This window comes from Indicator indicator, chromosome 1 (genome assembly GCF_027791375.1).
Source record: "Indicator indicator isolate 239-I01 chromosome 1, UM_Iind_1.1, whole genome shotgun sequence".
Taxonomy (NCBI): Eukaryota; Metazoa; Chordata; class Aves; order Piciformes; family Indicatoridae; genus Indicator; species Indicator indicator.
This window is the reverse complement of record NC_072010.1, coordinates 4,440,824-4,453,683: the sequence shown is the minus strand read 5'-3', so window position 1 is coordinate 4,453,683 and position 12,860 is coordinate 4,440,824. Positions and strand designations below refer to the sequence as shown.

At 43.4% G+C, this 12,860-nt stretch overlaps 1 protein-coding gene across 3 annotated transcripts in view; it reads left to right on the top strand.

Moving 5' to 3' along the window:
- Positions 1 to 286: 286 nt before the first annotated feature.
- Positions 287 to 12,860, top strand: part of TENM4 (teneurin transmembrane protein 4) — a 400,376-nt gene continuing 387,802 nt past the window's right edge. For all 3 annotated transcript variants that reach the window (XM_054383335.1, XM_054383330.1, XM_054383323.1), the window contains exons 1-2: positions 287 to 509; positions 8,356 to 8,625. In XM_054383335.1, coding sequence (XP_054239310.1) covers positions 287 to 509; positions 8,356 to 8,625 — 493 coding nt within the window. The remainder of the gene's footprint in view (positions 510 to 8,355; positions 8,626 to 12,860) is intronic.

Sequence of the window (12,860 nt, the reverse complement as noted above, 5' to 3'; positions counted from 1 at the left end):
GCAGGTTGCTGCATGTATGTGTCCCACAAACTGTGTCAATTATTAAATGGGTCACACATAACTGCGACTTTCTTTCCGTTGGTAATTGCTCTAAGAGGGTTTTCCTGCAGTCCGTTAAGTAACCTCTCTTTTGCCCCTTGCAAGAATGCACAAAGAAGGAAAATTTGCCTTCAGGTGCCCAAAAGTCTGAACCTAGATCCTATTTTATTCTCTCTTTCAGGCTATTCCAATCTGACCACCACACGGACTTTTTTATTTTAATGTTGAGTACTCAGACAAGGGTGCCATGGATGTAAAAGAAAGGAAACCCTATCGATCTCTGACTCGGCGCCGCGACACTGAGCGCCGCTACACCAGCTCTTCAGCTGAGAGTGAGGACAGCAAGGTACCCCAGAAGTCCTACAGCTCCAGTGAGACCCTGAAGGCATACGATCAGGACTCCAGGTTGACCTACAGCAACAGGGTGAAAGACATGGTGCACCAGGAAGCTGATGAATTCTGCCGATCAGGTAAGTATCAAAGTGTCACAGAATATTAGAGGTTGGAAGGCACCTCAAGAGATCATTGAGTCTAACCCTCCTGCCAAAGCAGAATCACCTAGGTTAGTTCACACAGGAATGCATCCAGGTAAGTTTTGAAAGTCTCTAGAGAAGGAGACTCCACAACTTCCCTGGGCAGTCTGTTCCAGTGCTCTGTCACCCTCACTGTAAAGAAGTTTCTCCTCATGTTGTGGTGAAATCTTCTATGTTCAAGTTTGAACCCATTCTTCCTTGGCTTATTGTGCACTACTTTATAGAGCCTGACCCCCTCCACGTGACACCCACCCCTCAGATGTTTATACACATTGATGAGATCTCCTCTCAGTCTTCTCTTCTCAAGACTAAAGAGCCCCAGGGATCTCAGTCTCTCTTCATAGGGGAGATGCTCAAGTCCCCTAATCATCCTCGTGGCTCTCCATTGGATTCTCTCTAGCAGTTCTCTCTCTTGAACTAGGGAGCCCAAAACTGGACACAGTATTCCAGATGTGGTCTCACCAGGGCAGAGTAGAGAGGTAGAAGAACCTCCCAGACCTGCTGGACACACTCTTCTTGATGCATCCCAGGATCCCATTGGCTCTCTTGGCCACAAGGGCACATTGGTGTACCATGGAGAACTTGCTGTCTGCCAGCACTCCAAGGTCTTTCTCTGTGGAGCTGCTTTCCAGCAGGGCAGCCCCTAACCTGTATTGGTGCCTGCTGTTACTCCTCCCCAGACACAGGACCCTGTACTTGTCCTTATTGAACTTCACTGGGTTTGCCTGCACCCAGCTCTCAAGCCTGTCCAAATCTCGTCAGATGGCTGCACAGCCTGACAGGTGTCAGCCAAACCCCCCAGTTTCATATCATCAGGAACTTGCTGATTGAACAAAACTGGGCCTGATACCAATCACATGCTGCTTCAAGTAGTATGAGTGAGAATCATATCATAGAATCTGAGATTACACTGGGTTGGAAGGTGTCTTTAAAGATCATCTACTTCAAACCCCCTGAAGTAAGCAGGGATATCCTCAACTAGATCAGGTGGCTCAAAGCTTGAGCCTGATCTTTAACGTGTCCAGGGATGGGGCCTCCACCACCTCCCTGGGCAACCTGTTCCAGTGTTCCATCGCCTTCCTAGTATAGAACTTATTCCTAATGTCCAGTCTAAATCTGCCCTTCTTTAGTTTAAAATCATTATTCTGTGCCCTATCACTTCATGCTCTTGTAAACAGTCTCTTCTCAGCTTTCTCATAGGCCCCCTTCATGTACTGGAAGACTTCTAGGAGGTCTCCCTTGAGCTTTCTGCCCTGGAGTGAATCAGCTTGGAGCTGGGGCTGGGTGAGAGGCTACCGTTGAAGGATTCTGAGGCCGAAAATCAAAATATATGTAAAGAATGCAGCAAGGAACTTCTTCAGTGTATTGCACAGACATGGGATGCATGCAAATCAGCATCCTTAAATGAGATACCGCTAGTCTAGGATACCACATTTTCTATGTCTTAGTCTTTCTGCTTCCAACAGCCCTCTGCCACTTCCCTCCATGAGACCATACCTCTTGTGTATCTGCCTCACCATACTGACATGGAAAGTCCCTGCCTCCTCAGGAGATGTCTTCACTATGTGATATTCTTGCTTCAGCATGAAGGAAGTCGATAAGGATGCTGAGGCAGAGACAATGAGGGAAGAGTGCCACTGTCCATTTGGGTTATGGTAAAACTCAAGAAGCCTGAAGGAAGGGAGACAACAGAGCTGCAGATGGGAGGAACCACTCCTAGCATTACACGTGGCCTGCAGGCTGTATGTTTAAGATGGGGACATGCTCCAATATTCGAGAAGTGGTAAAGAACCACTCTTAGGACTTACAGGTATTCATTTAGTGCATCTGTTTTATAGTACCTGTGAAGATGTTGAGGTCCAAAGATTAGCATGAGCTCCACAGTCCTAATAGAGACTCCAGATACTCTCCCTCTTACTGCTAGCCTTAAGTCGGTGCAGTTGCATTTTCACTGCTGTTGTTGCCTACGTGAGGTAGAATTCTGGCCCCTGCTATGGTCTCATCTTCATTTTTTCCAAAGAGACACAGCTGTCTTAGTTTCGAAACCAAGCAGGGCTTCACATAAATTATTTTTAGAAGTCCATCAAGAAAAGCATAAAATGGCAAAGCGAGTCAAATAGAGTCAGCAGCAGTCCAGACAATGAACGTAAAATAGCTGACCCAGGCTGCTCTGGGTATATCCTCTGCAGTTTGGAAAAGCTGATTGCCCAAAGGGAATGCTCAAAAGTTCACTTGTTTAACTTGGGGGCTGCTTAATTTCACTCTCCAAACACCCATGCACTCGTGGTTTTGGTGCAAAGCTCTTCTTTAAGACATGCACAAGCAAAATGACTTGCAGAAGTCTCTTTGTGTACATGGCTTTGGTGTTTGTATTTCAGCATAACTACAACAGGCAATAATTAACAAAAGGGCCAATGGGTGCTGTAAGTAATACTTTGCAATCATAAAAGGAGTTTCCCTCTTAGCAACTCTGAAGTACTTCATCCTCTCTAAGGAATCTGCAAAGTTATAAAGAAAAGGAAACCTTTGAGGTCACTGAGTTTCTCACTTCATACAATATATTCACCATGCAGGATAGATGTGAATTAGCACAGGTCAGTGGTTTTCAACCTGAGGGTCTATGAGGCCATGCAGGTCCATGGACTTCTCCTAAGAAGCCCACAAAAGATAAATAAGAAAAGCCAGTCTATTGACAGGGAGCATAAATTTGCTATACACAAGTTCATACTTCCCCAGGAAAATTTTGTAGGGTACTGAGAAAACAGTAAAACCCACTGCTGGGTTTTACTATTTTTTCCAGCAAGTGACTGAAATGAATTGAGAAGAAGTTAAGATTAACCATATCAGGGCACAAGTTATGCTTCTGATATATCACCCACAGATTACTGAATTTATAATTTTCTCCCAGCTTATCCTGAAAGTCCCAAAAGTGCCCTGAGGATTTTTAACAATAACCCCAGACTTTCTCTGCCAGATTTTCTACTGGCAGAAAGCCACGAATGGACTTCACATTTTGGTGCTGCTTGGTCTCATGCCAACTGAAACCAAGCCTTATTAGCCTGCTTGACATCAACAAGGCAAAGTGAATTTCTCTCCTGCATTGGTTTGGAAGGCAGAGGAGGGAAACATTTCAAATTGACCAAATAAATTCAGTAAATAAACAAGTCAGCATTTAAATGGTTTTAGCTAGAGTGAGAGTGCCAGGAAACGTGCAAGTCAGCACAGGAAAAAATAGACCAGATCTGAATTTAAAAGTCTCAGATATTTATTATCCTCCCTTTATTGACTTGAGTTCTTGCAGCTTAAAAGGCAACAGTGAGCACAGAATATGAAAATCGATGCATCTCCTGCTGTTTATTGCAAATAAATCTGATTTTCAGTTAATTGTAGCAGTCATTTTTCATAATTTATGAGTTGCTGTTACTGGAGAGCACCAGTCATGCTGCACATTGATATGTCTGATGATGTTGAACATGGCTTATTTCAGAGGAGGGTGGAACTCACAGTGTCTCAGATATGCAAACAAAACCAGAAGATGACATTTTCTGTTACTCCACAGCGGATGGCTTAAAAACTATCCTGCCCTTACACAAAAGTCAGAACTGGAAGAGAAGACCAAGGTCTCTGGGGAGACCTTGTGTTTATAACTTAGGTCAAGTTCATTTTCTACCTCATGCCATGCAGTGGTAGAGGATGCTCTGTCAGACTGCTTTGCAATCAACTTAAATGGATTAATTTGCCGCAAGCTTGCATTGTGCTTCCCCAGCAAGGCTCTAGGGTTTGATGGAGGTGTAAGCTCCAAGCAACCTTATCTGTCCACTCTGTCTGAATGTTCAGTCAATTAAAAAGGTGTGAAGTTCATGAATGCTTTATATATTTAGAGTGCTCTCACCTGTACATCCTCTTGATGTCAAACAGCTCTTTCTCTGAGCTTTAGAAAGAAATGGTTCCCAGTCCTATTATTCACCTTTCATTCAAACATCTTCTCTGTTCACTATAAGTTGCAAAGTCAGCTGAATGAAGACATGTAGTAAAATAGCATTTACTTTAGGCCAGCTGATTATCCAGTGGAACACTGAAACAGGTTGCCCAGGGAAGTGGTTGGGGCCCCATCCCTGGAGATATTCAAGGTGAGGCTCAAAAGGGCTCAGGGCAACCTGATCTAGTTGAGGATGCCTCTGTTTACTGCAGAGGGGGTTGAACTAGATAACTTTTGGAGGTCCCTTCCAGCCCAGAGCATTCCATGATTCTGTGATTCAATGCATGTGTGCAACAATGTGAGAGACCTTCACCATGTAGCAGGGCTCAGGGAAAAGTTAGTGTGTTACACAAGCATGAAACCAGACTCTGGAAAAGTAGAAATCTGACTGTTTCTATCAGATGGACATTATCAACCATGTGATATCTCACAGAAACAAATGCAAATGTAAGGACAGCCACCTGATTGTGTGGTTTTGAGCACGGAGGTAATCAAAACTCATTTTTGGATACAACTTTGAGATCCAGACTTGACAAACAGATTTCAATGAATAGTTACGAACTTCACTGTTCAAAGGTAAGTTTGGGCCTGAACTTTCCTGGAGATGATGCACTCAGACTTGCCTTCTTGGAACACATCTGAGCTGCAACACTGCTCTAAATTTAAGTCAAAGAAGCAGAGAATTGTTTTGGTTTGAAAAGACCTTTAAAATTACCAAGTCCAACCATTAACCCAGCACTGCTAGATCACCACTAAAACATGTCCCTAAGCACTACATCTACAGGACTTTAAAACCTGTCGCCTGTGCATAGGAGGCCAATCTGGAGAAAAGGAGTTTGAGAAGAGACCTTATTGCTCTCTACAACTACCTGTAAAGAGGTTGTAGTGAGGTAAGTGTTGGTGCTTTCTCCCCAGTATCAAGTGATAGAACAAGAGGAAATGGCCTCAAATTGTGCCAGAGAAAGTTTAGCTTGGATATTCGGAAAAAATTATTTACTGAAAGCGTGGTCAGTCATTGGAACCATTTGCTAAGGGAGGTGACGGTGGAAGTGTTCAAAAGATGTGTAGACATGGCACTTTGGGACATGGTGGTCTTGTGTTGACAGTGGGACTTGATGATCTTAGAGCTCTTTTCTAATCAAAGCAACAGTCCCCTAATTCTATGATTCTAATTCAATGATTCTCTCACTTTGGCAGATTTTACCTCATTTTTTATTACAGGGAACATTGAAATAATGGGAAGAATCATAGAATCATAGAATGGTAGAGGTTGGAAGGGACCTCCAGAGATCATTGAGTCCACCCCCCTTGCCAAAAGCAGGATCACCAAAAGCAGGATCACCTAGGGTAGTCCATACAGGAATGCATGCAGGTGGGTTTTGAAAGTCTCTAGACAGGGAGACTCCACAACCCCCCCAGGCAGCCTGTTCCAGTGCTCTGTCACCCTCACTGTAAAGAAGTTTCTCCTTATGTTGAGGTGAAATCTTCTATGTTCAAGTTTGAACCCATCGTTCCTTGTCTTATTACTGTGCACCACCCAAAAGAGCCTGGCCCCCTCCACTTGACACCCACCCCTCAGATATTTATACACATTGGTAAGATCCCCTCTCAGTCTTCTCAAGACTAAAGAACCCCAAGGATCTCAGTCTTTCTTCATAGGGGAGATGCTCAAGTCCCCTAATCATCCTCGTCGCTCTCCGTTGGACTCACCAGGGCAGAGTAGAGGGGGAGAAGAACTTTCCTAGACCTGCTGAACACACTTTTCTTGATGCACCCCAGGATCCCATTGGCTCTCTTGGCCACAAGGGCACATTCCTGTCCCATGGAGCTCCTAACCTGTACTGGTGCCTGTTGTTATTCCTCCCCAGGTGCAGGACTCTGCACTTGTTTTATTGAACTTTATGAGGTTTGCCTTTACCCAGCTCTTTAGCCTGTCCAGATCTCAGAGGACAGCTTGACAGAACTTGACCAACGGTCTTGGCATTTGGCCATGATCCAGGTCCTGATGCCTCCTACCAGTTATAGATAAAGTTCTTTAATCCATCCAGTCAAGGCACAATGCAACAGGAACAAGAGCACATTGTGCCATGTAAGTGCACAGTGCAGCTAAAGACATTCACAGGTGGCCAAAATCTTTTAAAGATATTCAGGGCTGAAAAATGAAACTGTGCATTAATAAATAAATATGGATTAAAATGGAGCCACTAATTGCTTTTGTCCACCTCTTCATGCAACTTTCCGAACAAAGTGTGGAGTCTCATTCACACTGCTTTGGTCTGCTTTGAAGCTCTGCAGGTAACTAGACATGAACTCAAGAGTCATTTTTCAGGTTGTATTTTCAGTCAGCTACACAATGGCATCTATTTGCAGCCAAATAACCTCCACTGTGAGTGTATCAGAATGAATAGTCAAGGTGTGAGTGGTCAGCAAGGGGAAAGGGAGCTTGCCAGAGGAAATGTAAATCCCCAGTATGTAATTACAGGGATTTCAATAAGCAGAACTCACTCAAATTTCCCATTGTAGTAGAGTTGCCAAGTGTATGGTAGGACTTTTGATCATTGCATGTTTCGTTTTGCTTTTCTCCCAAGAAGATTACTTTTTGCCTTTTCTAAAGAATTCCACTATTTCTCTATCTGTATTTGCTTTCAAATTTTACCATTTTATTGAAAACATCCTGAGTAAATGTCAAGTTCCAGAAGTAGGAATCCAGCTGTGTTTTGGTATTGGCAGGATCGCTTGATCTCACACTAAGCAAGCCCACAAAACAGGCTAATTGTTACTATGATCATAGAATCACAGAATGCCTTTGGTTGGAAGGGACATGTAAAGGCCATCTAGACCAACTTCCCTGCAGTGAGCAGGGACATCTGCAACCAGGGCCAGAACATCCTCACTATCAATACAGACTGGGGGATGAGGTGATAGAGAGGAGCCCTGCCTAAAAGGACTTGGGGATGCTGATGGATGAGAGGCTGGACATGAGCAGACAGAAGGTCAGTCACATCCTGGGCTGCATCAAAAGCAGTGTTGCCAGCAGATTCAGAGAGGGGATTCTGTCACTTTGCTCTGGTGAGAGCTCACCTGGAGTACTACATCCAGATCTGGAGCCCTCAATACAAGAAGGACACAGACCTCATGGAGCAGGTCCAAAGGAGGGCCATGAAAATGATCAGGGGCTGGACCACCTCTGCTACAAAGACAGGCGAGGGAGCTGCGGTGTTCAGCCTGAAGAAGTCTCTGGGCAGACCTAATAGCAGCCTTTCAGTACCTGAATGGGGCTTACAAGAAGCATGGAGAGAGACTGTTTACAGAGGCCTGTCATGACAGGATGAGGGGCAATGGCTTCAAACTAGAGAAGAGTAGATTTAGATTGGATGTTAAGAATGGGTGCTTTACTATGAGGGTGTGGAACATTGGAACAGGTCATCCAGGGAGGTAGTTGTGGCCCCATCCCTGGAGATATTCAAGGTGAGACTCAACTGGACAGCCTGATCTAGTTGAGGATGCCTCTGCTTACTGCAGCATGGGTTGGATTAGATGACCTTTGGAGGTCCCTTCCAACCCAAACCATTCTATGATTCCATGATTCAATGATTCTAACTAGGTCAGGTTGCTCAGAGCCCCATGTAACCTGACCTTGAATGCTTCCAGGAGTGGGGCATCTACCACCACTCTGGGCAGATGTTAGGACCCAGGTCCTGCTGCAGCCGAATTGAAGATAGTATTAATGATTCTGCCACTGACTTGTGCTGGAAGCAACCATCCCCTACTAAAGAGTAACCAGGCTGCTGTGTTTTCTCCCAGGAGCCAACTTCTCTTTGCGAGAGCTGGGACTTGAAGACGTGACACCCACACATGGGACTTTGTACCGGACTGATATTGGGCTGCCTCACTGCGGCTACTCCATCAGCGCCGGCTCGGATGCTGACACAGAGGCAGACGTGGTCATGTCACCTGAGCACCCTGTGAGGCTCTGGGGGCGCAACACCAAGTCTGGGCGCAGCTCTTGCTTGTCCAGCAGGGCCAACTCCAACCTCACCCTCACTGACACGGAGCACGAGAATACTGAAACCGGTAAGTGGTGACAGCCCGTGCGCTGTCAGCCTCGAGCTCTACCAGCAATGCTTCTCACCACTCCACCTTAATCTTCCTTAGGTTTTGTGTTGGGTGTGTTTTATCAGACACGGTGAAAACACTCTTCTAATAGCCCCATGTCATGGCCTTTTGTACTGTCCTACAGAGTGTTTGTTAATAAACTGCTGGAAAAGCTCCTACTTATTTATCACAGCGACAGAGATCATTAAGTGGCTGTAATACTCTCTCTGCATTTTGTAGCGACCTTTCAGACAAAAAGCATTTAAATCTCCCCTTCCCTGGCCAATGCTGCTCTTATCTTTGCTACAGATTTTGAGGGCAGATAATTTCCTTCTTTTCCTTGCTGGTTCCTTGACAGGAGCCGTTTCATTTATGTAAATCAACTGACTGCTCTCTGAAGGAAACCGATGGTGAAGTATTTTTAGAAGCCTCTTTCTTCATGTGAAATAAAAGCTGAAGGTCACAGATTTTTTTTTTTTTTTTTTTATCTCCATAACTTTGTGTCCCCAGCTGTGGGGACTCCTGCCTGTGTTTTGTAGGTCTGCAAACCTTTTTGGTCAGCAGTTCTGCCAAGCAGTGTAGGAAGGAGAGAGGATTTTGATTCAATTGCAGCTTGACCCAGGAGTTCACCGAGCCCTGTATGCCTTTGCACCTTTAATTCAATTATGGCACAGCCTGCTTCTTAATATAGCTGCTGCGTACAAGTGATTGGGAGCTTGAGCTCAGCACAGAAAGCTGATGTGAAATGACTCTATTGCTTGTTCCCTTTATGCTTTCTGCCACAGTATTAGAGTGACAAATGATGATAACTTTTCCTTGGGAAGCCATGACACAGTGAGACATACACCACCCACATGATTTTATGTTTAACTCCAACAAAATTACAGTAGAAGCTTATTAAGTTTCTGCTCAGAGATAATGATATATTAGGCAAAGTTCAAAGAGAGAAATGGCCTTCTCTTTAAATGATGTACAGAAGAATTTTTTTTTTTTTAAAGTTTCTTAGTGTAGAATCTTACAGGGCTGCACCTGTTAGGACAGACAGATGTGCAGTGCCAGATTATACTGTTTTCCTTCCAAGCCTCATGTTTTGATGAAAAATCAGAGGGATCATCAGGGTCAATTACTATTTTGCACACTCCAAGCAATTGCTAGAAAGCAATCAAAAGCAAACACCCTGCACTTCCATCCCATTCTCTTGTTCTTTCCATGGTAGTGTATGGGCAGCTGTGACTCTACCCTATATATTTTTCTTTCCATGCCTATGAAGAAAAGCAAAGTACAGAATTTTAGTCTTTTTCAGTCTTTTTCTCCTTTTTTTTTGTTTTGTTTTGTTTGTTTGTTTGTTATCCTTAAGACAGGAGAATACTTTAGCTTCTGGAGTCTTTTCCACTGGTTTCTGTAATGTTATCTCTACGTGTACAAACACAACCTTGTACCTACATATGAAATTGTACTATCAACAACACGTTAACAACAGCACATGCCTTGAAAGATTTTACTGAAAGAAGTAGCAGAAGTAGTAATAGTCATGTCAGGACTGAGATAACCTCCAATTCCTCTTCTCTTAAATGCAGTGATGCACTAACCATTTGTTGAACCATCACTTCATAGCAATTAGAAAAGATGGAGAAGATATCTAAGGGTGTTTTAAGTGCTGTACATATGTAGAAGGAATTTCTTTGAGCCACAGGCAATTGCAGCCTTGTATGTCGAGCACTTTGAGTGAGAACGATTGTATCAAATTCAAAAATATACTATCTGTGTAGCATAGATAAAAACTTGAGAGCAGTGGTGTCCAGTATGTAATTGTATTGTTCATATTGACAAACAGGAGGTGGTGGAACTTGAGCAAATATGTTACAATCCAAATACGTTACAAGCCATTGAATAGCTTCAGATGATACTTAGAATTCCCAGGGAAGATGTCAGAGATGTCAGCCATGTTCAGGTTAGAAAAACTGTTCCAGAGTTGAGAGGAAGACATATCATTTCAATATAGGTAATGTAGTTGAATCAGTGGTATAAACATATCCAAGCAAAAGCTGCAAGAGAGAAAGGGAAGAAAGACTAAAGAAAAGTCTTAAATATACACAAATGAAGCCCAAGATGCTCTCAGAAACTTTGTCTAGCAAAGGCAAAGGTTGCTCTGAGTTTCCTTCCTTTGCCCACACTCAGTGTTACTCTGGGCCCTCTGCTGCCAGCTATCACAGGGGCTACTTTGAGAAATCCCAGCTTTATAGGAGTAATGTTTGCAAGACATGAAATTTTGCTAATGGCAGCATAAAGTAACGTAATGCTATGACTCAGTTTACAGGATACCTTTATTAGTCAATATTAATTGTTGACAGTATTGATAGGAGTTATAGCCTTTAGCTGAAGTCAATATGGAGCTTTATGAACCTGCCATCAATAGAAGATTTTATGGGCCCATTAAAACAACTTTTCCAATGAAGGTTAACATCAGCAATTTTTATGCTATTCATTATTTATCCAAAATAAATAATCAGAATTTACTTCTGATGTTTGTAAATCCAAAGCTGTCAAAAGGAGGTTCTGCCAAGGCCTTTATTGTGTCCTTAGAAAATAAGAGGTTTGGCTCCCTCGAAAAGCAGATTTGCTTTTATTTCAGGAGTGGTGATGCTTGGAAGGAACAGAGATGCTGCTCAGTAAGTGCAGCCACAATCCACTCCTCTGTCTTCAAGGAAACTGGTTCCATCATATATTACAGACCATCAATCACTTATATAGGCAGCTGGCATGAAAAGCCATGTGCTCCTTTATCTGAACTCTTCCCAGGCTTTCCAGGAGGTTGAATACTTTTACTACATTGAGAATTTGGGTTTACTGAAGTGTTGGCCTGAGTTCTAACTCTGGCATTGCAGTGAGCTCAGATCCTGCATACTCAATGGCTTTCCCTCTATTGGGCAATGCTACTTGCTCCAACTGGACCCTCATTTTGCAGAGTATGAAGACAGAGGTTACAGCTCAGGTTACTGCACCCTGTCTGTGGATAATGCAATCACTCTTTGCTGCTAATGAAGCAGGCACTTCATGTAGCTCAAGCATCATTCTGCAGCATGACCACCTAAGCTAAAATGAAATTGTAAACTCCCATTAAAACTTCAGACCCATTTACAGGGAACAGTTTGATTCCTTCATCGCTAGACTTCCAGGAACGTCTTTCCTACACCAGTTCTCATTGTTTCTCAGCAAGACTGATTCAAGCAAAAGAACTTTCTGAAGTGGTCATTTGGATCTGAGCCTGGAGTTAACTGGCATTACCTTAGGTAACCCTGAGCAGGCTTTGTACTGAGCCAGCAATTGTTTAATATAGAGAAGAGCACAGTGAAGGAGAACAAGGTAATAGTCTCCCAGAAATTGACTTATTTGAAGCAATTTAGTCACATTCTAAAAGCCAAATACTTCTAATCATAAAGACATCATCATAAAAATACAGTACCACAGAATAATTTATGTTGAAAGGCATTGCTGAAAGTCCAGTCCCCTGCTTAAAGCTAACTTTGAGGTCAGATTGGGTTGCTCAGGGCCTTGTTCAGTAACACTTTGAGCATCTCCCAGGATGGAGAGGCCACAACCTCTCTGTCCTGGTCCTGGTGCAGACCACACTAGTTGCAAAAAGTTCTCCTTCTAAGAGCTAAGCAGAAGTTTTACTGCCTCAGCTTGTGTCAATTGCCTCTTGTCCCCTCAGTGAGCATCTCCAAGAACAGCCTGACTTCACCTTCAGTATATTCCCCCACACCTAAAACAGTTAGTTTTCTGGGTCTCTTTTTAGCCATCTTTTCTCTGAGCTGAACAAAGACTCCAAGATCGTTCTCTCTTCATAAATAGTTTGTAGGCAGTTAAGCACTGGAAGAGATGGTCAGAGGAAGTCCAGTGATAGAAGTTTTTAAGTGTGAACTAGACAAATATTTGCTGATAATGGTCTAGACTGGATGCTGCTTTAGTCATCATGGCTGTACATGCTGGTCTTCTCAACTTCCTTCTTTCTCTAGTTTCAATACTTTGTAGTATTGCTAAGCTGTCTTTGACTTCAGGGGCATGCAGGACTGTTCAGACAGTGCTTTGAGCTTCTCAGGCTTTTGTGCAGTATGAGTCATTCTGGTAGACCTTACTCCAGATCCACCCAAACCGCTACTAGTCATTCTGGTAGTACAAATGGATAGATTCAATGTGGTAGAGAGCTTACTGGT